Genomic DNA, 24,474 nt, shown 5'->3' with positions numbered 1-24,474 from the left:
ATCACTTATGAATAAAATATTCCCTCCCTATTGTTTTCTTTTTCTCAAACATAGCATTATGGTCCACATACTCATGTAACCTTAAATGCTACAAATATTTAACAAATACTATTGGTGGAAACACCACCTCTCCAAGTCCCTTCAGAGCAAACAGGACAGCTGGTTCACGTTGTTGCTCCAAAAAGTTAATGTGTTTCCAAACAGATCACATCAGCACCCCAGGCTGAAGGGACAGATTTTGCAGATCAGATCACCAGAGTCACTGCTCTTCTCTAAAAGAGAAATGCAACTTCCAAGAGCCCCCTGCCCTGCCCACAGCCCTTGCATAGCAGCAGCCCAGGTCTGTGGGACACAGGAACCACTGCCAGACCTGGAGCTGGCCAGGACCACTCCCAGAGCAGAAAAAGCATCACTACAAAGTGGGAACTGTTAACACAAGTACAACCAGCTGAGGAACAGGCACTTGCTGTATTTTACACCAAGTTCTTGAGATTAAGGCACCTGTGTTTGCTGAGGAGTTGGTCATTTCTAAAGTTTTGAAGGCAAAGTAGTATTACAGAACAGCAAACACCAACAAGAGCAATCTCTTCAAGTCTTATTTATGAAGCAGCATAGAAAAAGTAGGAGGAAGTAGATGCCACAAAACATTCAATGGATTTCTGTACTCAACTGAAAGCAGAAATATGGTCAAAGTAACTATATATATATTATCACAAAGCAACTGTAAAGGCTTTAAACATGACCAAATTCTAAATAAATGCCAAGTCTTAATAACATCCATCATTTGGGGACAAAAAAGATTACACTGATTTATGTCCCAAGGCACAACAGCACTGAGTACAGTGATAAGCTGAACACAATGAGACCCATCAGCCTCCGAGTCACGGTAATCTCATTGCTTGGATGAAAAAGGTCAGCTCAGATGGATCAAACTAGAATGATTTGTATAATAATACTCAATTCTTATATAATGTTTCTCAGCAGCACTTTCAAGGCACAAAGGAGGTCAGTGTCATTATTCCCATTTACCTATGGAAACCCAAGCACATGGGAAAGAAACGGACTTAAAACTCTCATCGAGAAGCTTCAACTGCAATACACATAAAGCCACCCCAAACTGAGCCTGCTCCTCACTAATGCAAACTCAAAATAAAAATCTGCCAGTGCATATATGTATGTTTCTCTCAGAACAAAAGCACTTTGCTTCTGCATAAATTATTTTTCCATCCCTCAGTCGCCACTGTTGTTTCTCACGGAGAGAAATCAGTGTTGCTATAATTTCACATTTAAAAAAAACATTGTCACTACATAATTATTAATCCTCCTGGCATTTCTGCAATATTTTTACTTGCATGCACAAAGAAAAATTCAATTTAAACGACATTCAGCTTCAAGCAGTCACAGATAAAGTTATTCATGTTTATGTACATGTACACTCACATGCACACAGAACCATCCCACAAGACTCACTTTAAATCATTATGTGGCACCCTAAATAGCTTAACTTCACACAAACAACATGCACTTCTATACAAATACGAAGCTAAAGAGATTTTAGTGATTTTTCTTCCTGTATAACTAAATCTGTTAGGTCTTTGCAGCTTAGTTGCAAAGATAATCAGAAACAATGTCAACTGGAGAATCTATAGAATCTGTCATAGCCAGTTTGAAGGAAACCATGGCTGATGGGGAGCACAGCCCAGCCAGCTGGGGTTACACACAATGCCTACATCAACAAAAAAAGCTTTTGAATTTCCAAACAAAACACCGGGGAAGTGTTGGTAATTTGGATTTCATATTCAGAGCTCTAAACAAGTGTCCACATTTTAAAAGTGTCTCAATGAACAGCCATTTAAATTAATACAGCCTGTGGCAAAAAACCCCAGTTCAGAGTTGTGAAACATCAGCAGTCCATTAGGATATTTTGCAATAACATATGTGATGTGCCCTCAGGATCCTTTATTACACTACAGCATAAACTGATCTCCAAGATCAGGTATTATAACAGCATATAGAAAACCCGAATTATTATCATGCTATTAGTACACAAGTATTTTCTTGGGACATTTATTTGTTTATTAACTGCATAAAATTACTGGGCCACAAACCTAACTTTTAAAAATTCCATAGTCTGTAGAAGCATGTACATATCTAGAAATACCTCAAATCAAAGAGATCCGTAGAAAAGAAAAAGCAAAATGGGGTAGATGATATTTCAGTGTACTTAGGCTTACACTGAACAGTACATTTTCAGTCTTTTACTGCTCAATTTGAAACAAACTTACAGGAGTTAACAGCTGTATGAATCCAAAAGTACCAGGTACAGGTCTATGGATAACCAATTCTGATGTCTGGGTCATTTTAGCAGGTCTCTTCAAGCACATCATGAACAAGTTCATTCCATTAGAGCAGCCCTGTGCAATAAGCTCAATCAGGACTTAATAAAAAATAGGTACAGCTTAATAAAAAGATGGACTGAAACAAAGTTCACTGTGAACTTGTATTAAAAGTTAAGGTTCCCACCCAAAGCAATCTCTCTGCAAGTATGACTAACATATCCTCTGTCCTGGAGCCTGTTGCAAGTCTGGTGGTCTATGGCTGGACTCCCTTTTCCCTTCACAGCAATAAACAGAGAACAACATGTAAATTCATAGAATTTGGGAATATAGTAACAAAAAAGTATTACCTAAGGACAGTATGATTCATTGAAACCATCGTGTTAGTCTACATTGTAGATTTTAACATAAGAATCCTGTGCTGCTGGCAGCCCCAGCAGCAGGAGCTGTGCCCAGTCCCACCCCAAGTTAAGGTGGCCTCTCCTTCCCCACACGTGCAGATGTGACACTGGCATTCCTGCCGCTATCCCGAAATACAAACGGACTATTCCATGTGGCCACTCACACGCCGCTGTGCAGCCAAGGCAGCAGCACCTGGAAACCAACAGGGCTGATGAAGATTCACTGACCACTAAAATGATTTTGCAAGTAATATCTGATTGCAAACACTGATTTTATTACAAGGCTTCACACCCAAGCAACTCTAACACTCAGCAGATCAGGCAGCCTTGGGACTGTATAAACCAGCAGGGAGCCCTCAAAGCTACAGACATCCATGTGGATGCATGGAGGGAGGTGAGGTGGTTTTATGGGGCAAGTGGTAATACAGACATGCCCTCTGCTTGGAAAGACTGGAAAAAAGATTTGATTTTCCATTTTTGTAATATATATGAACAGAATTACAAAACTGGAAGCGTGGGGAATGTCTCCCAAACAGATTAAATTTTAAATTCTTCTGGTTACACATGCGACTTTTTAATATGAACTCTGCTGCTTGTCTGATCTAATTCATTCACAGCTTGCAACAATTACCCCAAAACCACAACAGAATTGTCACTATCCAACTCAATCACAAATCTAATTATACCTGTTTAAGGACTAACTTGAACTATTACACTTAATATTTTTAACAGAATGGGCCAACTCCACAAGGACTTCTTGCCACTTAGACTAGGATTTTCCCTGAATGATGGAATACCTTAGTTCCTGTCAGTTAACTTTGCTAGGCACCAAAATTCTGTTGGCACCCAGGAGTGTAACAGTCTTGTTAGCATGGAGCATACCAGGTGTTTCTCCCAACAGGCACAATCCCTGATGAAACACTAAAAGAATACCTGACACATACATACAGACCTATCCCCAAGGCCAGGAACAGCAACAGCCACCTTTGCTTTCCAAAACTTGAGAGGAAGCATCCCTTTTGCATCCAGCAAACCAAGAGAATTCATTCACTAAATGAGAACCAGAACCACTGTTTTTCTGAGAGAATTAAAATGCAGGTCTCCTACAGGAATCATTTTCATCACTAGTGTGCTGGATAATTTCAGGTAAGGAAATGAAGCATGGCCGGTCCAGCCTGCCAGAGCTGAACAATTTTGACTGTAACAATAAGAATCTACAACACCAAAGACTAAATGAAAAGAGACTGTGCTGCATGGGCTACTTAAAATATTTCACCCAATGGTGGTCCTTGCACAAGTGGCCCCTGGCCATTAGTCAAAAGCCATCCACATGTGGCATTGCCTCCCAGATCCAATGAGTATTCATTTCAAGCTGAGGAAACAAGCTCCAAACGGAGGGCTTTTAGCCAAAAGAGCCTGTTGCCTAGGAATTAAAGGCAACAAATGTAGGGAAGTAAATTGCCTGTTGAATAGGAATTGTTCACTAAACAAAGTGAACAACAGTTGAGTTAATGCTCTGCTGAGCGCTGTGATGTTTCTTCTAGACACACCTAGGAAAAAAAATCTGGTTCCCTTCAGATTTAGGCAGCAAGTCTTTTTATGAGGATTACAAATTTGGATGTATGTGCTTTGATTCTGCAATCATCACATTTAAAACATCAAATTCCTTAGTAAATCTGTATTGCATTTAGATACGCTGGGTACTAGAAACCTTCCTTTTCACAGACATCATCTATACAAGGAACAAAAAAGTACTGAAAGCATTCTAAAAAGCCTGACTCAAAAAAAATTGCAGCAAGAAGACAACAGTATTCACTAACAAACACAGGAAACAATAAGAAAACTGAACCTCCAAATAAACCAAACAACCCCTCAACCTATTTTGGGAACATTAATTCAGATTCAAAAATCAGCAGAAGTGACTCAGCAGTACTTTAACACTTACAGATTAGATTGCAATACCTAAGTCTGTGAGCATTAACTTCTCCTGCAGCAAAATAAACCAGGAAAATACCCAGAGGTCGAGCATGGACTCTAAAGGTAATGGTGGGAAAGATAAATGGAGCCTGATCAAACTGATACTGCAACAGCAGAAACAGAGTAACTGCTTCAGATGGTCCAGGGGAAAAGGAGATTTTGGAAGTTAAGCCTGAGAACAGAAGAAAAGCAGAGGGAGTAATTTTGGAGTGCAAGGGCCAAGTAATTAGCTATTTTGATTACACATTTTTAATGACACAAAGACAGAAAATTTCCTTAACATAATCTTGTCTCGTGGTGCTAATGCTAGAGAGAGAGAGACTGCAGAAGGAGCAACAGCCAACTTGGTGTCTCAGGACACCTTCCTGCCGTTTGGAACAGCATCCTCAAAGATCCAGGCTGCACTCCACTGTTATTGGGCAAAGTGGCAGAGCAGTGGGTTTACCTAGAACAGTTCAGCATTTTTCAAAATTAAACCCAGTAAACCCAGGGTTACACAACAGATTTCACAGTATAAAAAATTATCAGAGTTCATTATTAAAAACGAAGACATTTTGCAAGGAATTTTCTATGTGCTTGTGGCTCAGCAGTGGAATCTGAAATGCTCCTTTAATGCAATATTGGTAATAAATTAGTATGTTTGTGCTAGAGGCAAATAACAAATAAACACACACCACAATTATCTATTTGGAAAAAAAATTATTTAAATGCAACTTTTCTAAGCAATAATTTTTAGCACTTGAAATCTGATACTTTCAGGAAGATCCTTCTTTGAGCAATTGGCCTCTCTCCTTTGCTCTTGAAGGTATCATAAATCCATCATGCCTCAGACTAACAATACTATGAAGGCACATTATAGATAGGCCCAGATATGTAGCAATAAACTGCCTTTATTTTTACTGTAGTAAATGTTTAACTTCAATAATGGATAGAACAATAAAAACTGTCTTCATTAGGAAGCTCACAAAGCTCTGATAAAGATACAATGGATCTGAATGCCTGTTCTGAGTTTCTTCCCCCCTCCTTAATTTCCAGAGTCCAGCAGTGGACATGCCAAAAGAAATAAGTAAAGGACACTTCAGATTGAAAGTAAGAGATAGCTTAGACACTGGCTGTATCTATACAAGTTTTTCCAGCTTTTATGGAATATTTGATTCTCTAAGAAGAGTAAGCCATTGTGAACAAGATGTTATATCTCAAAAGAAATGTCAGCGATTTTTAATTATATCTCAAGGTTAAAAAAAATTCACTAGATCATAATATTGTAGAAAATATACCAAAATGGAGGTAAATAATACATCCATCATCCCAGGAGCACAGTCTGATAAAGAGTGGGATAAGGATCACTGAGATATTACTACTAACAATATTGTCCTGTACTTATAAAGTTATTCAATTATTTTCTGTATAAACCCATTGCTTGTCTCAGGAATTATTTGAAAACATTCTACTTATTTTAGTCTTCTTCCCTAGAACCATGACACAATAATCACAAAATAATGAAGCACAAAGGGCAATTATCTCACCAATGCACAATAAATAATTCTCAGAGGCCTAACATCAGTCTGTAATGTTCTGCAGAGTTTAGAAAACTAGGAAGATACCAAAGCTTTAGCCATTTTCTGTTTAGACTCTCTCATTTTGATGCCATGAGCCAAAAATCATTCTTCCAGCTAGTACATGCATTTGTTTATTGCAGTGGATAACAGTAAACTTTACTTACTTAGAAAGATTGATTGAAATGTTTTCTGAATTGCAAATCCTCAAGTTTTCTAATATATATAAGAGGTTGCAGCTTTATTTTTACTGGAATACTGTAGCTGTTATGACTGATCATAAACTGGTTTTGAGTCAAAAGTGATTAATCTATAAGTACTAAGATGAAACAGGACAGGACAAAATATAATTGTGCAGAACAATTAAAAGCATGAAGTCATGCTTAATCTTCTTTGTCATTTTGACAACAGAGTATGGGAACTTTAAGGGTGGAGTAGAAATCAGGAAATTCGGCATATTATTCACCATCAAGGAATGAAAAAATGGGCTTATTTTAGCCTCTAATTAAATTACTTTTACTACACCCTCTTTTCCCCTCTGAAAGTCTGAAGATCTTCCAATCTTTTCTACTGACACTTATATGTCAGTAATAAAACATTTCCATTTAAATTCTGAGTCTCCCAAATGTGAATCAACCACATACAGTGAAATAAGTCTTAATGTATAGTTCTTTTCTAGGTATACAAATAGAATTCTCTTACCTTTTGTTGGACTCTGGTTCTGATCTATAAATCCTTTCAAGTCTCCATTTGTGGAAGTCACACCAACCTGAACAAAACATTTTTGAAGTCTTAAAATATGATAAACCTTTCTTTGTTTTCTAATATGCAACTAACATTATTATGAAAGTAATCTGTTCTGCATTATGAACCATCATAATCCTATGGACAGCAGAGTCTAACAAGAGCATGAGATTCAAGGCAAAGAACTCAGTTCAATTGTATTCTGCTGCTGCACTACACGTGACCCAAGCAGCCCATTCTGGCTGTTGTGGTGTAAGTCACTGTTCCCTCCAAGTCAAATGGAGCAGCTGCCACCAATAACACAGCACAAATCTGCCTGATGTCCAGAACCCTCGGTATTAAGCTGCACAGGGTCTACAGGTCTGAGATGTGACTATTGATGCATTTCAGATACATTTCCCAGCTTCCAGAGATAAACTGCCTTACCCTGTGGGCAAGAGGTAAATAATACTTACTTAGGGTAAGTTACCAGATACATGGAGAACTTAAATCATACACAGAATGGTGCATCTCAGATTTTGGCAGGTACACAAAGCATAGAAAGGTGCAGTTTGTACAGAAAAATGTAAGATCACAGCTCCTGGACAAGGGAGGGAAGAGATGGAAAGTCCCTCATAGCTCAGCAGCAGCAAGTAATGGTAAGGCACTTTGCAGTTTCAGTACATTCTGCTTACACCACCTTAGAAACCTCTGTCCAACAAAGCATTCTGTTTTGCTTCCAAGCTGGGAGAAGCACTGGGGTACTGAGCTCTGTTGGGGCATTAGGCAACTAAACTAAATACAAAAAAACTCTTTTTAAAACACTATAAAATTTGAGTGCTTCTGTAAGTAATTGGGACAAAGGGGCCTGATATCCAAGTTAAAAGAAAACAATTATATGACCAAGGATCAAATATTTGCTTTATTTTACAAATGTATGTAGCAATAATGGAACTGATGTTAGAGATGCTTGTAGAATTTTAATCATCTCAGATTAGAACATAATTTAATTTTAGACAAATTAAACAGTAACTAAAATAAACTACACAAGAATAAAAAATACCTACCATAAGCATTCAGACGCTTGGTTCCACTAAAGAAGTTGTATTCAGCAAATAATTTTTGTAGGGAAAAAACTGCACACGGCACTGTGTGAAACTATTTCTATCAAGATTTTTTCACCATCAGGGGACACATAAAATGATTAACTGTTGCTGCACTACCCTAACTGCAAAAACACTGCCTAAATGAGCTAATTAGGTGCTTCTGTAAACAAGCCCTAAAGATGCTCAGTGTAGTCCCTCAGTTTATCTCAATTGTTGTTAGTATCCCACTTGCCCTTGCCTGTCTTTCCTGGCACACCCCTCTAGACTCTCATCACTGTTTCCCAGGGGCAGCCAAGTGCTTTGGCTGTCGCAGGCGATGGTACCACCAGAAGCTGTTTTGAAAGAGAGCAAATGTGTCCCATGTTCCCTCCCCATTTCCCAGGCTGTTCCCAGCAGGCGGCAGCAGTGCAGCAGCAATGCAGCGGGGCTGGGGAGGGAACAGGGTGAGGGAATGAAGGCATGAAAACAAAAGCAAAACCTCTCCTATCACGATCTGGGAGCAGATCCATATGGAAAACTGAAGCACTTTGGTATTTTTCCCCCCGGGTGCTTGGGTGCAAGGAAAGCTCTTCTGGCAAGAAGCCACTGTGGTTCCTTACACTGAAATGTGTTCTCGAGGAGAAGTTTAAACTAGAGGTTGGAGAGGTTGGTAATTGCACAGTGAACAGCACTGCAAGGCCATTCCACCGCCAAGGGAAGAGCCAGCACTCCTGGATCATGCTACTGCTGCCTTTGCACAAACAACAGCTTCTCCCCAGGCCCCTTGCCTCTGCAAGAAGGAATACAAATAGGAGTAATTCTAAATTCAGAGAAAGAACAGGGGTCCACAGGGATAAATATCACGTTAGAGAAAAGGGCCTCAATTCATCTCAGGAGAAGGGATAATAATTATGATGAACATCCTCAAAGACACCACTGCCATTTGTTCACAATTGAACATTCAGCTCTAGATTTACAACTGCATTTCCCTATTATTTCCCTATTGATTCATATCAGCACTTCAATTAAACACTGAAGGTGATGTACATGTGCAGTCTCAGAATGAAAAGTCTAACATTTACATTTTATTTTCTGAAAGATTTAGATTACTTAACTGAATCCATATTTAATGCAATATAGAAAAGTACTTGAGGGTTTTTTTGTGTGTATGTTGTACTTCAGTTATCCAAATGACATAAGATTATAGCAGAATTTCAGTTTGCACATAAATATGTTATTTTCATTACAATGGTCCTAACTGCAACATTTATAAAGAGCATCCAATAAACAGCAGCACTTTTCTAAATTTAATAATCTTTATATCTAAGTTTAGAAGAGTTTGAAAAGAAACTTGAATTTTGTGAGAACTTAAGTGAAAAATATGGCAGACTTAAAGGAATTTGCTTCTCTTACAGAAGAATAATCATAACTAAGCCCTCAGAAGTAGCAATGTGTGATATAATATTACAATAGTGCAGCAGAACAGACCTTTACAGTATTCCACCTCAGTGTCAGAGGTCCTGGGCCAGGTTGTTATCTGGATTCCACTGCTTCTGGGATATTGTAATTTAACCACTCCTAAACTAAAACCAGCAAACGATCCAATGCTTAATTGGTATAATTTGTTATTTTTGTATGTCTCATGTGATATTTCTGCTTTATAACAGTGCCCCAGAGTGTGGATTACTGGGAATGGCAGGAGCTGGACTGCTGCTCCTGTCCATCTGCAGCATGATGAGCCCAGCCACGAAGTAAGATGGAGAAAGCACTTGGCAGGCTGTGGCATACTGTTAAATACTTCCACTGAAGTATTATGCCTTTTTTATCAGGCAACTAATTGTCCAAATGGGATGAGGGGAAAGGAAAAAAGAATCACAACAAGCTCTTGTAGCTTCCCAGCCTTCTCTAAGGCTTGACATACTGCTCAGGGCAAGTCTCCTAGACCAACTGCAGCAGTTAAACTCTCCTCCATGCTGACATGTGAAAGGAGAGCTATCACAGCCATTTAACTGACCTCATCTACAACAAGACAACCACCCTGAGAAGCAGTGACAAATATCTTCACATGGATAAAAATCCAGAGCCAACAATCAAAACTAACAGACTTATTGAAAAAATCTGCTTTAGTCATATTATTTATTTGGTCCTAAAAATAAGTTTACCGTGAATATTTGCTCATTTTTTCCTCCATTTCTCAATTCTGTTTTGGTGTCGTCTTACTTGAAGGACAGATGGGAATGGCAGTACAAAACAGGCAAGAAAAACACATTTCATGATATAAGCAAAGAATGAAATAACCCAATAAGACAGAAAGATTAGAATTACATCCAGGTGCCATGTATATTATATATACACAACATCTCATCTCCAAGAGAATCTGTAGCTTTTACTCAACATTTTATTATTTGTAGCTGCTTTGTTTGGATTAGTTTTTTATGGAAGCTGAAACAATATTTCACAAGCAGATGGTAGAAAGTGTCCTGCATTTAAAGGAAGTGAACAGTGAGCTGGTCTTGATAATTTTCCAATCCTGTACTCAAAAAGTTAGGAAGGAAAAACAGTGATGGGGAACGTTATTCATCTTGTATACACATCCAATCTATGGAAACATTTTGGCACGCGCTTGAAGCACAAGCTTCCTTGGAGGGAAGGCTGTTCACCACAGCTTATGGCATGTGAGATGAAAGGCCATTTTAGCCTAAACTCACTGCACTTGGCTGTGATGCAGAAGGATCACAAACATGCCCAGACTCTGTCCCAGCTGGGGGCAGTGATTTCAGAACACAGAGGTGGCAGTTTCCCTGTGTGTACACATTTAATGAAAGATACGTGCCCTTCAAGAGCTTTCAGGAAGATGCCCAAGCTCCAGTACTTTGACGTTCGCTTTCCTTGATGCTTCAACACAAAGGAAAAAAAGATAGAAATACTTTCACAGAAGTTCTCTCCCTCAGCTCACTCTGCAGATCATTAAACCATATCCAACAATATAACAGACAAACACTAACCTTGCATCTGAAACAGGTTTTGAACTGCAGAAATCAACAGGCATATGCTAAACCCCCCAACTCTGCAAATTCAGAAGCATTCTTGGGCCTTCTAACAACATCAGAAAACACTAGGGCTGACACTGTTACCCTGAGTATGCAAGTCTAAGTAACTATGGTTTGGGAAACCTGAAGAAGTCCTACAAATAAGGACACAAAGCATATGACCATCATTTTTACAGGTAAACATGAAAGCTGAGTCCTACATTCACCTGCACCACAGTAATATTTTTTTAAAAAATAAACTCATAAACATTAGATACATAACTAGGTTTGCCTAAGTTTGATATGCAAAATTTCAAAGCATACATACCAATACAACATCTCTTCTATAAAGTAACCATAGCCTTGCAAAACCACATCTATATTCAGCACAAGAACAGGTTGCCCAGACTGAAGGTTCACGTCTGTCCTTGGAGACTTTCAAAACCCAGAACCCTGATGGAGCCCTGAACAAATCACCAAGCCACTGGATTCCAGTGTTAAAGAGCTTTACACAAAGCAGCACAATATATGGCCTCCTGAGATCCCTTCCAACCTATGCCTCTCTGACTCTATCATGCAACACTCCAGGGATTTTATTGGGATTGGTATTTATCCTTTGACTGCATCAAACAAAAGGTCAAAACCACAAGTGATCTGGATTTGTGCAGCTGTTCCACATACATCAGTAGAACTACTTATTGAAACTAGAGATTAATATGACCTATGAAATAATAAGTCAAAGGGCTTTGCATATACGTATCAAATTATCTTCTGTCTTGGTAAGCCTGAATCAGAAAGTGAGATGTAAGACACCTCAAAGTCTGGAACTACACACCAAATGAAGCTACTAATAAAGCCAACAGAAACTTCTGAGAGTTGAGAATTAATTTAACCAAACTATGCCCCAGGCACCAATGTAACCCAACATGCACAAAACCTTTTGCAGTTACTGAACAGAGCACCACCCTGGGCTACCTGCACTTTTATCATGAGGTACTTCTTCTTTGGGGTTGGTTCCTAAACCTGTTCACATTTACCCAGACTGCAGGATGCCCTGTCAAAGGCTGTCAACAGGCAAATTGCCAAGGGCCCAAAGTCACGCTCAACTTAGTGATCACCAAACTTAATCAGAACTGTTCTCTATACAAATTGTGTACCACAGGAAGCACAGCTAATTAGGCAGAAAATTAAGGTCAGGATGTTAGACACTTCATAAGCATCCTCAGAACCTGGGATAGAGGAGTCAAACATGGAGCCTCCAGACATCACACTACAGGTTTGTTAATGCAGCAAGAGAAGAAACAGGAACACCCTCGGTCTTCTAGAAACCAAGAGTGTACTGACATTAGTAGAGAAATACGCAGTCTTTCTGTTCTTTCTTGAGTTTTGAGAGAGACTCAGTAGAAGGATTTTGCAAAGGTCAGAAGATTCAACACAATGAGCAGCTCTCAGGTGAGTTTGGAGCAATATTAGAAGAATCACAGACTCACAGAGTATCTCAAGTTGGAAGGGACCCAAAAGGATCAACAAGGAAACAGCAGAAAGCATCGCCTCACTTATCAACCTGACCTACAGCTGAGTGGACTCCACATCCTTAAAGAGCTTCAAGCCAGTTTAAATTTATCAAAACACAGCAGAAGATGATGGGATAATACATTTGTGGTGTACAAAAATCAGACAAGATTTTTCAGTGTGAAGGTCTTTGTGTTTGATTTCTTACGTCTGTCCATACGGTTCTGAAAGCCAGCAGTGACTGGCAGCATGCCAATACACAAAGTAATACATGTTGCAGGGTTATACTTACATTTTTAGCCGTCATGTCAGACAGTATTGCTTTATATTTCGTAAAACCATAAGATATCCCTTTTCATCTTCACAGAATCTTTAAAATGAACATCCTGTAAGAAAGTTAATGAAATACCTTAGGTGAAACCCCGCTTTTTGATAAAATCAATCACCACAATAGTCAGGTTCTTCACAGATGCTAGAAATGTACATTGCTTGGGACAGGCAGAGATGAAATCCTATACACAGACACCAACTTAAAGAGAGGCCTAATGACATTAATGTGCTAGCAAAGCATGTCATGCCATTACTAAAGCTTTTTAATTAAAACCATGCAATCTTTTGCTCCTAATGCAGAGTATGTCTTTATAAAAGGGAAGAGAATTACTTCTCTCCATTGTGTCTTTAGCCACCAACAACAGGGAAAGCTTTTAATGAAATGTATATATATGGAAAACATTCAGTATTTTTAGGAAACATGCAAGAAAAACCTCTGCAGTTCAAACTCATCTTTTAAATATTTTATTTAATCTGTGTAATTAGAATTATAATTTAGAATTCCAGGAAAAGACAAAAATTTTGGTATACTGAAAAATACTTAAAAGTGACTTATTTTTTAAATGAAAGCTTCTAGAAGTCTTACAGAGAAGAAAAGTTACAAATCAATGCTGGCAGCACAAACCATTTTAAAGATAGAATTAACTTGACAAAGTGTTTAAGTACTTCGAAAGTACTTTATAAATACTACCTGCAGTTAAAAACGAACTATAAAAGACATTTGAATTGCACTTGGATGTTTAGGATACGGAAAAATGTTCACATTTTCAAGTGTGGAATCAACTCAGTAAAATTAGGAAGATACCTAAACTAATTACCAAATATGAGTCACAACCATTTACAGCAGAACTCACCACTACAAAAGCAGAGTGAAATTCATGTTACTTCCTCTGTATTTTAACCTACATGAGGTTTGAGAACGGGCAGCGCCTTCACCCCCTTCGAGGAGAGTGCCAGGAATTGTTCCAGGGTGTGCACAGCTAAGGGGGCACTCTACCACCACTTCCCATCACTGCATTAGTAGTTTTGGACAGCCCAGAATATTAAATTCTAGGCTGTTTCTATACATGTCTTGGTTTATTCGGCCACGGTATCAATAAAACTTTTAGTGGAAAACCATTTTACTCAACATAGAGGTGTCTTCCATTTCCTGCTGAATGAGTTGTATTTAATCCTTAGTGCCTCCATTTTATTGCAGCCATGATTAAGCAGTTGCTCCAGCATGTGAACACCACACAATTCTACTAAGATATTCTCCTGTGAAAATTTGTACATTTCACTTTTATGACAAAACATCCAAGAAAATAAGAATAATTTTTCTCTGACTTCAGAGAATGTGCTACTGAGTGATACCTATTTATGGCCTGGGGAAAGGGGCCACTGCATCTGTGTAGCAATCCTGAAACCTGAAGAAGAGTCACAGAAAAGCCCCAAGGCTACAGAGGTCATGGAAAAGAGCAAAAGCTCAATTTTTGCATTGCATCTGCAAATTATGATCTTTTGCTTGTTCTTTTTCCACCTTTCTCATCCTTCCACACAAACTCTCCAAATACATCATCTGGAGCTCTGGCCAAAATTCATGATGCAGTTTGACCTCTCTTTCTTTAAGAGGCTTTACAAGTAATTTACTCAAATAAACCATAGTTAAGAACACATTTGCTAAGCGGTTTTAATCCATTTATGTATAAGCAAACCAGGTTCATCTTTAACAAGTTATTTGCTGCCAAGCTTAGTGATCCAGAAAGTATTGTTCACAAACTATTACAGTCCTTCTCCACAATGCTCTTCAGCCAGTATGAACAGTTGGTATTCTTCCAGCTTTATGAACACATTTTGTCAAGCTCGAGAAGCCAGACTTTGTGACCCCACCATCTGCCATGACCTCTTGTCAGGTTCAGACAAAAGAACTGACACAGATGGCCTCAAAATGGAGATTCTCTTCATCCCCAATTGCTGCTTGTGCTTGCACCACACAGACGGAAAAACATAAAACTCAACCTTTTTGTTCTTTAGCTGGTTCCTACTGAAATGAAGCTGCATAAAGACAAGTTCGGAGCCAAAGCACTTGAGACATGAAGATTGCTTTATTTGAACTAAGACTGCCCAGTCATAATCTAAGCCTTGGTTTATAATCAGCTCCCATAATTCTGCCTTTTGGTCATATATTGCACGGTACAAGGAGCCAATCAAACTGTCTGACTTTGTAAACTTTGACTTGTAGCTTCTTCTAGAACATCTGTTTCCTAATCGCTTAAGCCAATGACATTAAAAAGTCAGTTTGAGCATTAAATTTACAAAACCCCAGATAATCAAGCTCTAGCTACAACAAAATTGTTTGTTTATTTGTACCTATTCTCCTTACAAGTTAAAAGCCGGATCTATTGTAAAGTTTCTGTGATACTGAAGCTGAATCCCAGTGCCAGAAACAAAACAAACCAGAAAACAGTCATCTGCAGAATGACATTACCTTCCTTCTTACGTTTATTTTCTATGGTCCAAAGTCTTATTGTTCAATTGTCCCTATAAGACACATGTAGTGGGTAAAACCTAATAGTAGAAAAGAATAAATCTACTTAACAAAACACTCTGCCCTCGAAAATTAAGATTTACCACACTTATCCTGGTTTCTCTTTCAAATTATCAGTGCTTCACAATCAGACCTTCACATAGACCAGCACCACACCAAGATCCTCCTCAGTGCCAGAGCCCAGTTCACCACATGAAGTGTCATTTTTATGTAAATATTACATCACTACTAAACATCTACAAATGAAGACAACTGCTGGATAATTACCCAAATTGGTTTAACATTAAGTCTTCATGGTACACATTAAAAAAAAAGAGATATTTTAGTACACTAGAATGATTTTTATCATCAACAAGGAGCACTTTTTTCATTTACTTGATCAAGAGTTCTGCAAAATGAAAATTATTCCAAGTAACTGGGTCAGCTAAGAGGAACGTGTGATCAGTTCAAAGAAAAAGAAACCTGCATAACATGAGCCTTTCCACTAGAGATTAATTTATATTCTTCACACCCCTCTCCATAGCACTGACTTTCAAGCTATGGTACTACAAGGCTGATTTCAGAAGACAGTGGTAACAAAAAGATTCCTTATTAATCAGTACAGGCTCAGTGTTAAATCACTAATTTATGCACAGCATCTACATGGCTTAGACCACCTGTTACACATATGCTGCTTCTTTGTGTCTCAGTTTTCTGACCAGTAAAATTTCAAAATTATGAAGTACTTATCAGAACTCCACCTGCTCCCAGGAAGCGTTTCCCTATCTTGTTCCTAAAAAAAAATTTCAATATCCACCTCCTTTTTGAAGAAACTGAGATTAAAATAAGACCAATTTTAGTGAAAGTATCTGTATGTACAAGTAAGATTCATTTCTGGGTATCCCACGCAACAGAAATGCAACTTTGTTAGCAAATTTCTGGAATTTAAATTACAGATTTTGTATCCCTATAAGAAAATTCCATTGATTTGCCAACTTTTTTTCTGAGTCCTCTTCAGATGACTTAGTCCCAGTTTTATCCTTCATATACACATACAAGAAATAAACTCAGCCTACAAACTGCAAAAGGCAGGAATACCACGTAACATCCAGCTTGTCACTTCATGAAGCACTTCAAAAAGGAGTGTATTCAACAAGTCACACACAGAGCGGGAAATAAGTCACCACCTTCAGCTATCACACAGTAATTTGTATTTTGAAAATAATGTTAGAAAGTAGCTCTTAGGAACCATTTGAAAGGAACTCCCACCATGATGTGTTTGATGAAGGAATTGCAGGTGTAACTTCTTTTTCCAGCTTTTACTGTGAGCAACGGTATGCCTTCAAAAAAGTCCTAGTAGATAACAGACAAGGTGATTAGAGAGACTCAACAAAGGAAAACTAAGGGACTTGACCACTAAATGATATTAGAAGTTTTTAACAAAATAAAATAATTTGAGAAGAGTAGTGAGTTTAAAAGCTTCGTTTAATCACTTTTATTTGACTTAAAAGGCTGCAGCCTATGAATCCAAAGTTTTCCCTGCTACAAGACACAGAAATGAAATGAGAATGGCTGCTTTAAACCAAGGTGCGAATGGAAGATAAAACTACCTGAACCTAATTTGAAAGCAAAGATCTCACCCTGTAGTTGAGACTGAGCAAAATTCCAGTGTGTCATCAGAACAAATCAACTGGCACCTGACAACAGCAGTAATTATGACTCAAGTTTACACAGCACAAAGAAATTGAAAACACAGCCAAGGCCTACACACAAGTTCAATGAGTATAAACCTTCAGTTGTATAATGAACAGCCACCACCCAGTGTGGTTTGCCCGAAGCACGTCAGGGGAAATGCCCCTTTAAGGACTTCATGCAGCACATCCTGAGGCACCAAATGAATTGGATCTCGGTCAGTACTCTCGGACTCAATCCCAAATGCTACAGCCCCACTACTTCCACCACTTGCTGTACTTACTCTCACTGTTGTACTTATTACATGACTAGCAAGACACATATTAAATGCAGATGTATGTATTACGTGACTATCTATGTTGTACATATATACGTGACTACCACAAGCACCACTGATGGAGGTTACTGAGTATCTTCAATCCCAAGGATGAAGACAGGTCTGAACGGATGTACAAGTGACAAGAACACACAACACAAGGATAAAATCCAAAGCTGAATTCAAACTCTTCCTTAGTTGAAAGTGCCCAAAGTCTCCAGGCACTGAACTGCACTGCTGAGCCTCAAGTTCTGCTGCTTGTCCAGTCCTGACAGTGCCGAGTCCCAGATCCCAGCAACCTAGAACTGGATACTCCTGCCCTCAAGCGACTTAGTTTCTCAGGCATGTTCTTAGACATGCTCAATGTCATGCCAGTACCAGCAGTAAACTTTATGTCTAAGAATAGGAGCAGCACTCATGGCTTATTTCAAAATCAATGAGGTGAAGCATGTCCCCTATTGCCCAAATAAGGAGAACATTACATTAAACATGTGGAATAATTCCCAAGTACTTGAACCTTTGAAGGCTCTTTTAATTCCCCAAACCAGCTTACTATCGTTCAAGATAAAGTACACAGGGTCTGATATCAGAAAAGGGAGTAACACTCATGCAGCACTTAAAACAAGATGATCTAAAATATCTTTATGAGTTTTATATACAACTTTTATCAGCATAGATACATTTGGAATTAACAAAAATGCAGGTTTTTTTAAGTAGCCAATCTATAAACTCATTTTTTGTTCTCTCACTAGGTTTGTCTCAGTTAAGCTGAGCTGAAAACAGCATCTTTTTGACTACTGAGACTTCACACAAGCTTCTTGCTACCACGAGTTCATATACTGTATGATACATCAGAGAATGCTCTAGATATTAATCTGGTCTTGTAATGAGTTTTAATTTTGAGATTTTAAATTTCTAGAGTTACCAGTACATTGACAAAGACATGGAACAGTTGCACCACCCTGTTGAGATATACTTTTGTCTACATCCCTTAGCTGGAAGGATCTTAACATCCAATGAACTGAAAATAACTTTACATCTGCATTTAATTAAAGATCACCAAGTTACATAGGGACAAAAAACTTGATGGTGAAGAGACTTAGCAGCTATTTCTTACATTTTCCTTCTAATTTGCTAGAAGCTTTGCTCTAGTTTAAAGCCATTATTAACTCTACTCTCGCATGGATTGAAGATTATGACAGTATTCACTGAAGCGCAAAGGTTACAAAAAATTTCATACTTCTGTAGTTATAATTCAGTACAAAGACAAAAAGGGATTTTTCTAGTGATGCACAAGCTCACAAATACTGATTACAGCACACAAAATGACCCGAAGGGTACAGTTCCATGCGACGTTGCACTGCTCTAAGATCCCCCCCTTGCTAACGCTAGAAGGGATCTTCCACCTTTACCCACTTCTTCCACTTTCCATTCCTTCTCCAGGCTACATGGTCTCAACAACTCCCATTCCTATCTGACCTCTCAGTGAGCCAATTCAGTTCTCATACTGTCAGGATTGCAACAATGGGGCTGAAAGGGGGTAGAAGAAAGTTCTCCATGTGCTGCGACCCACTGAGAGCTCCAAGGGCCACCCAGGCCTGTGCACAGGACAGGACCAACCCTCAGAATTAACAAGCTGATTGACCAGCTCAGTCTGGCTTTCAGAACCACATCATGATTCCATTAAAAAAAAAGCGTTTATGATCTCCTCGAAATTTATTGATGAGTTGAAATGTGACAAAAGGTTGGACATGGTTTGTTTATATAAAGACTACTCCATGCTTTTGAAGAGGTCACTGGGATGTGTGCCTGCTTCAAAACTGTACTAGGAAGAAGGAGGGTATTCTGTCTTCAGATCACAGCTTTCCCAATTTCTTATACAGCAAGAAGTGGGATGAATAATTTGCTTTTGACAGAGAGCAGAAGCCTGCTGTTATACCGAATCAATACACAGCTTGAAATTTTATCAGCTGTAGGTATGATGATATTGATTAAAAAAAATAGTTTAAATGTATTTGGAAGTTGAAGTTTAAATAAACTGAAGTTTATGACAATTTGATTGCACATTTAAGAGAGGAGAAATATATTGCTCATGTTTCTCAAGTCTCAAGGTCAAGTTTATAATAAAAGGAAAGGTTACCTAGCTCATTCCTCCCAAGGAATAGAGAGCCCACGCACAAGAAGGTTTTTATTGCACCCTGAGGACATGAGCTCACTTTCACTTACAGTTTCTAATCTCATCCACAACTCTTGATCATGTTACCACCATAATACTTGGATGACCATTGTGGTTCACAAGTGACTTTTAGTGAAGTTGTATAGAGGAATTCTTCAACTTGGTGGCAGCTATTATAGTGGTATTTGTGGGAATTAAAATCTTAAAGCAAATGTATCAGTATTTGCTCACTGAGACTTGCGAATGCCGATGCCTCAATACATTAAAAGTTCACAGCCTTAAAGACAGTGAGTACCTGTCACAACCTGCTAATTTCTTTCTGAGCAGATGAGCTTATTTATTTTTTATCCACTTACATATTGGGCTGAAACACACAATAACAAAATAGTAAACGAAAACAGTCCCTTACTCTCATAGAAAACATTTGCTAACACCACCCCCGGGAAATGGATTATGAGTTCCTATCAAAACAACCTTCCCATACACCCTCCAGGTGTTACAGTCACCCAACAGGGATTAGTGAGGGACTGTGGAACTAAGGTACTGAAGAGGCTGTGAGACAGAGCTGATCATTTGTATTCCCACCCAAACCAAGACAAATCTGGCAGCAACAGGAACCTGATAAAACAGAAGAAACTGGACTTGCCAAACAGAGGAGCATCCCCTACCCTCCACAGAAAAAAAGAAATTAAGCTGCAAGGCCAGAATTACATTCACAAATGGATTTGGGTCTATAGAAGTTAAAAATTCCATGTTTTGGACATAAGCACTCCATTCACTGTTAGGAAAGAATCTAGGAATAGAAGTACAGTCTCAACTACCATCACTGCTTCCTCTTACTACTGTTTGAGTAAAACCTGATGGTCAGGGCACATCTCACCGACTGAAATAATGCAAAACCAGTCAAAAGAAAAGGAATATCATCTTCATAAAGTGGATTATTTCTAGAAGCTTAGTTAACTAACAGCATGTTCAGAAGTTTTGTGAAAAACTTGTCTGCTCGATGTCTATCAAATATCCTAAGGACTGTAAAACAGGAAGATCACAGTGCCACAACAATTCTGGATGGTGCGTTCAGCGATACCTCTGAAGGAGCCCCCTCTAGAATTCAGGCTTAAGTGATTTGGGAAGGTAACAGTACCAAGTTGCCTTCTACTTCTCTTTTAAACATTATCAAGTCAGAAAGAATGAAACTGCCAACACCTGAACTGCTGCAGTTCTCAACCAAGCATACTAACAAACCCACTCATCTTTTCCCAGCTTAGTTCCAGACTCCATTGTGACAGCCAATACTAGATGTGAGCTGGATAAAGCATTATTTTATCACCAAGTTAGTGGTGCAAAAATCTAAAAGTTTCTACAGGTCAGTAAAGACAAATATTTTCAAAAGTGGCTTCAGTAGGCTGCAGATTTTGCAAACTGTGTTCTGAAAGGCAAAGAGTTTCTTCAGCATTACTAAGGGAATAGCTAGATCTAGAATTATTTTCAAACACCATCCCTTTTCATTTAATTACTGTTCTGTATTTCACTAGAAGTAGGATATTCTAAAAGTCTGTGCTTTTGTTGTAATTCTACTAATGCAAACATATCAGTATAGACATTAGCATATACTAACATATATAGTAGTCTTGCAAGGTGAACTATCGTACGCCTGCAGTTTGATTTGCTTAGATTGATTGTTATGCTATAAATATTAAAAAGTATAAAAGTAAAGTTGAACAGGCTGTAAAGGCCTTTACTGGAAACTATCACTGCACACAGGAAATCAGACCAAGGAGCAAAGAAGTTCCTTTAATGAAACTCTGAAAGTAAGATCATTTATTACTGCCTCAGCTTCTTGCAAAAGAGCTGTAGTCTCCAAATCAAATAACAAAGGAAAAAAAGAATTCATTTCATTCTACTACTGGATGTTACAAAACACATAAAGAATCAATCCAGGAAGTTGTTATAAAACTGTCACTCCCTACCACACCTGCACCTTTTACAGTATTTCCTTGCAGATACCAAGTTTCTCAATCATTCAATAGGCATTTATGCTTTCAGCTCTGACACAGTATGTGTACTATTACCACACTGGGACACTGAGATTGGTTTTCACCTAATACCTGAAGTTTTGGGATAAACCTGTGTGATTCCAGTGACTTCTTGGGTTTGCACACAAAAAAATCTACAATTCCTTGCACCAGAGTAGACTGTTTATTTTCAATATTTCAAGATTCACTGCTGCCTCATTAGGAGTCCTGTCCTGTGAATGTAACTGGAAAGGTAGAGGAAAAAGCCTTAACCATTGCACCCAAAAGTATATAGAAAAAGCAAACCATTTAAGAAATTGTCACTTAATAAAGATAACCCTAAGAACACTATTTTAAGGTAGTATATCAGAAGAAATGCAATTCCAAGAACTGAATTAGGCTGGCTATAACTAGAACTCATTCTGCTCCACATTAGGATGTAGAAGTTTAAATACTACCACAGTTTGGGCTGCAGCAGCTGCCCTTCCTGGCCAAGGCAAGTCACTGTTCTTCTACTGCTTTTGAGATTCACACTCAGCTTTCAAAGGCACAGTGACAAGGCCTTCACATTTAAACCAAATAACATAATAAACCCTAGACAGGGACATAATGTCGGAGTTTTGGTTCCTATTTTTTTACTACACCTGTAACAAGTTTAGCCAAAGCCACTGAAAGATATTCCCTGGAAGGGGGCTCATAACCCTTCAGGAAGTACATCCAGATGCTCCAGAGGCCTCTTCAGTAGTGTCTGCTGACAAAGAATTGTCCTGTACTACTGACACCCCTGCAAACTGCTCTGTGCCTTTGCCCAGCTAAATTATTTGGTCTATCCCCTTCACCCTGGAGAGCTGCTGGCAAGATCCTGTACTGCGAACTGCACCTTCTCACTCTGTACAGTGAGGCTGGCAGTCAGAACCCCCTGCAGCAATGAAGAGCATTCCTATCACTGGTGTGTTCTCTGTAAAATTAATTACATCAATGTAGTACAAGTCAAATGGTTTCTTTTCTGTGTGCTGCATTAATGATTTTTGTCCAAAGGAAGTGGTTAAAAGAAAGCCCAATAATTTGACAGTGAAATAAGATCACTCTTAAATTCACTCATGAGACAATCTTGTTAGTATTTAATAATTTTCATTGTTTTCCCTAGTATAAAACTAAATCATTTGACCTGTTACTCTTTCCTCTTCTAAAGGCATTAGAGTCACTTCATAACAAGAAACATTTCAAAGGAGAATTTTTGTCCCCTCTTATGACCATCTCTCCTGCCAAGTCTTCTCTTTCCTAGAACTCAAACTTCTCCCTTACTCTTCTAAGTTTTTTCAAAGTGTTGTAGTTAGCACCCTACATGTTATTTGAACAGAAGTTCCCGAAATTCAGCACTTCACTGCATACAAAACATCTTTGAGTACATACAGCATTGGCACAAGTATGGGCTGTGAAACTCAGTTCTGGGTTTGTCCTATAACATTGGTCATCTCATGAGCTTTTGTCCCATGTATACAGATCATACATTACTTGTGTTTGGCAGGATATAATACAATCAATTAACGGAAGTTAATTTGGGAAGGGTAAAGAAATTGAGAAAAAATTATTCATTTCTCTTTTAACAGCACCCATTTTTACTAGCATAAAATTATTTTTTAATCAAAGATTGTATAAAGCTGCAATTTTTTACAGCATCACACAACCTCCAATGTTTTGCTGTTTTCTGTCAGCACAATTAAGTTACATCAGTGGTAGCAGTTGAAAAAAAAAGTCAACTGTTAAAAGTATTAATGAAGAGTCATAAAAATAATTGAACTAATTTCAAAATTATGAAAACTGACCGAGTAGTAATTTAAAAAAAAATTTTACACAGCATGATAAATCATATCAACGTAAACCACTCATTTTCTCTGTCAAATCAAGAATTTAGAGAGAAAATGAAACCCAAAGTCCTTTCCCCACCGAACAGCAAGGGCTGTGACACACAGCTCGGCATCCCCCCTCGACTCAGGGAGGGAGTACGCTCTCGTCTGCGGTTTTCTCCCACATTTCAAGGAAGTTTGCTTATTCCGTATTTTCCTCCTATTGTTTGTATTCCGAGTTCCAACAGGCGGTGTTTACTCCGGGTTCACCTCTGCCGTGGAGCCCTTTCCAGCCGGGCGCCGGGGCAGGCCTGTAACTCCCAGGAAGAGGTAGCCGGGGAAGTTTTGTTGTGCCGGGCTGACCCTCTCCGGGTCAGAGCCGTGGGTCAGACCCGCCCCGGCCCCAACTCCCAGCACCCCGGGCAGGGCCGGGGGCCGGGCCGGTCGCTGCGGGTCCCGGGCCCCGCTGGCCCCGCTGAGCCCGCACGGCCCCGGCGCGGCCCGGCCGCCGCTCCCACAATGGAGGAGGTGCCCCGGCTGTCACCGCCGCCCGGGCCCGCCCGCAGGTGTCGGGCACCGACTCCCGCCCTCACGGGGCGCCCGCCCGGCGAGCGGCGGCACCGGGCGGGGGCGGCGGCGGGACCGCACTGCCGGCGGCTCCGGGGGTGGCGGGCGCTGATCGCTGAACAAACGCGCTGCCCCCCACCCTCCCGGGCCCCCACACCCGCCCCCCGCTCCCCGCTCACCCGCAGGCCCGGCTAGAGAAGGAGGGGAAGGCGGGCGGCGGCGCGGGCCGGGCCCAGACAGCTGCGCTGAGGCGACGAGACGGCGACGGTCCCTTGGCAGCCACGGCGGCGGGGAGCGATCCAGCCGCGCCGCGCCGACGACGCCTCTCGGCCGGGCCGGCGCCGCGCCCCCGGCGCTGGCGAGGAGGCCGCGGAGCCGGGAAGCCCCGGCGGCCCCGGAGCTCGGCGGC

At 39.7% G+C, this 24,474-nt stretch overlaps 1 protein-coding gene across 5 annotated transcripts in view; it reads right to left on the bottom strand.

Moving 5' to 3' along the window:
* TFDP2 (transcription factor Dp-2) overlaps positions 1 to 24,353 on the bottom strand; it is a 48,623-nt gene extending 24,270 nt beyond the window's left edge. For all 5 annotated transcript variants that reach the window (XM_027686110.1, XM_027686111.1, XM_027686112.1 and 2 more), the window contains exons 1-3: positions 24,245 to 24,353; positions 12,912 to 13,005; positions 6,973 to 7,039 (exon numbers count right to left, since the gene is read on the bottom strand). In XM_027686110.1, the coding sequence (XP_027541911.1) occupies positions 6,973 to 7,039; positions 12,912 to 12,926 (82 nt within the window). In that variant the 5' untranslated portion in view covers positions 12,927 to 13,005; positions 24,245 to 24,353. The remainder of the gene's footprint in view (positions 1 to 6,972; positions 7,040 to 12,911; positions 13,006 to 24,244) is intronic.
* Positions 24,354 to 24,474: the final 121 nt, after the last annotated feature.

This window comes from Neopelma chrysocephalum, unplaced genomic scaffold, assembly GCF_003984885.1.
Source record: "Neopelma chrysocephalum unplaced genomic scaffold, ASM398488v2 Primary Assembly neopelma1_70, whole genome shotgun sequence".
Lineage (NCBI taxonomy): Eukaryota > Metazoa > Chordata > Aves > Passeriformes > Pipridae > Neopelma > Neopelma chrysocephalum.
Note: the sequence above shows the minus strand (reverse complement) of the source record. Positions and strands in the feature narration are given on the sequence as shown.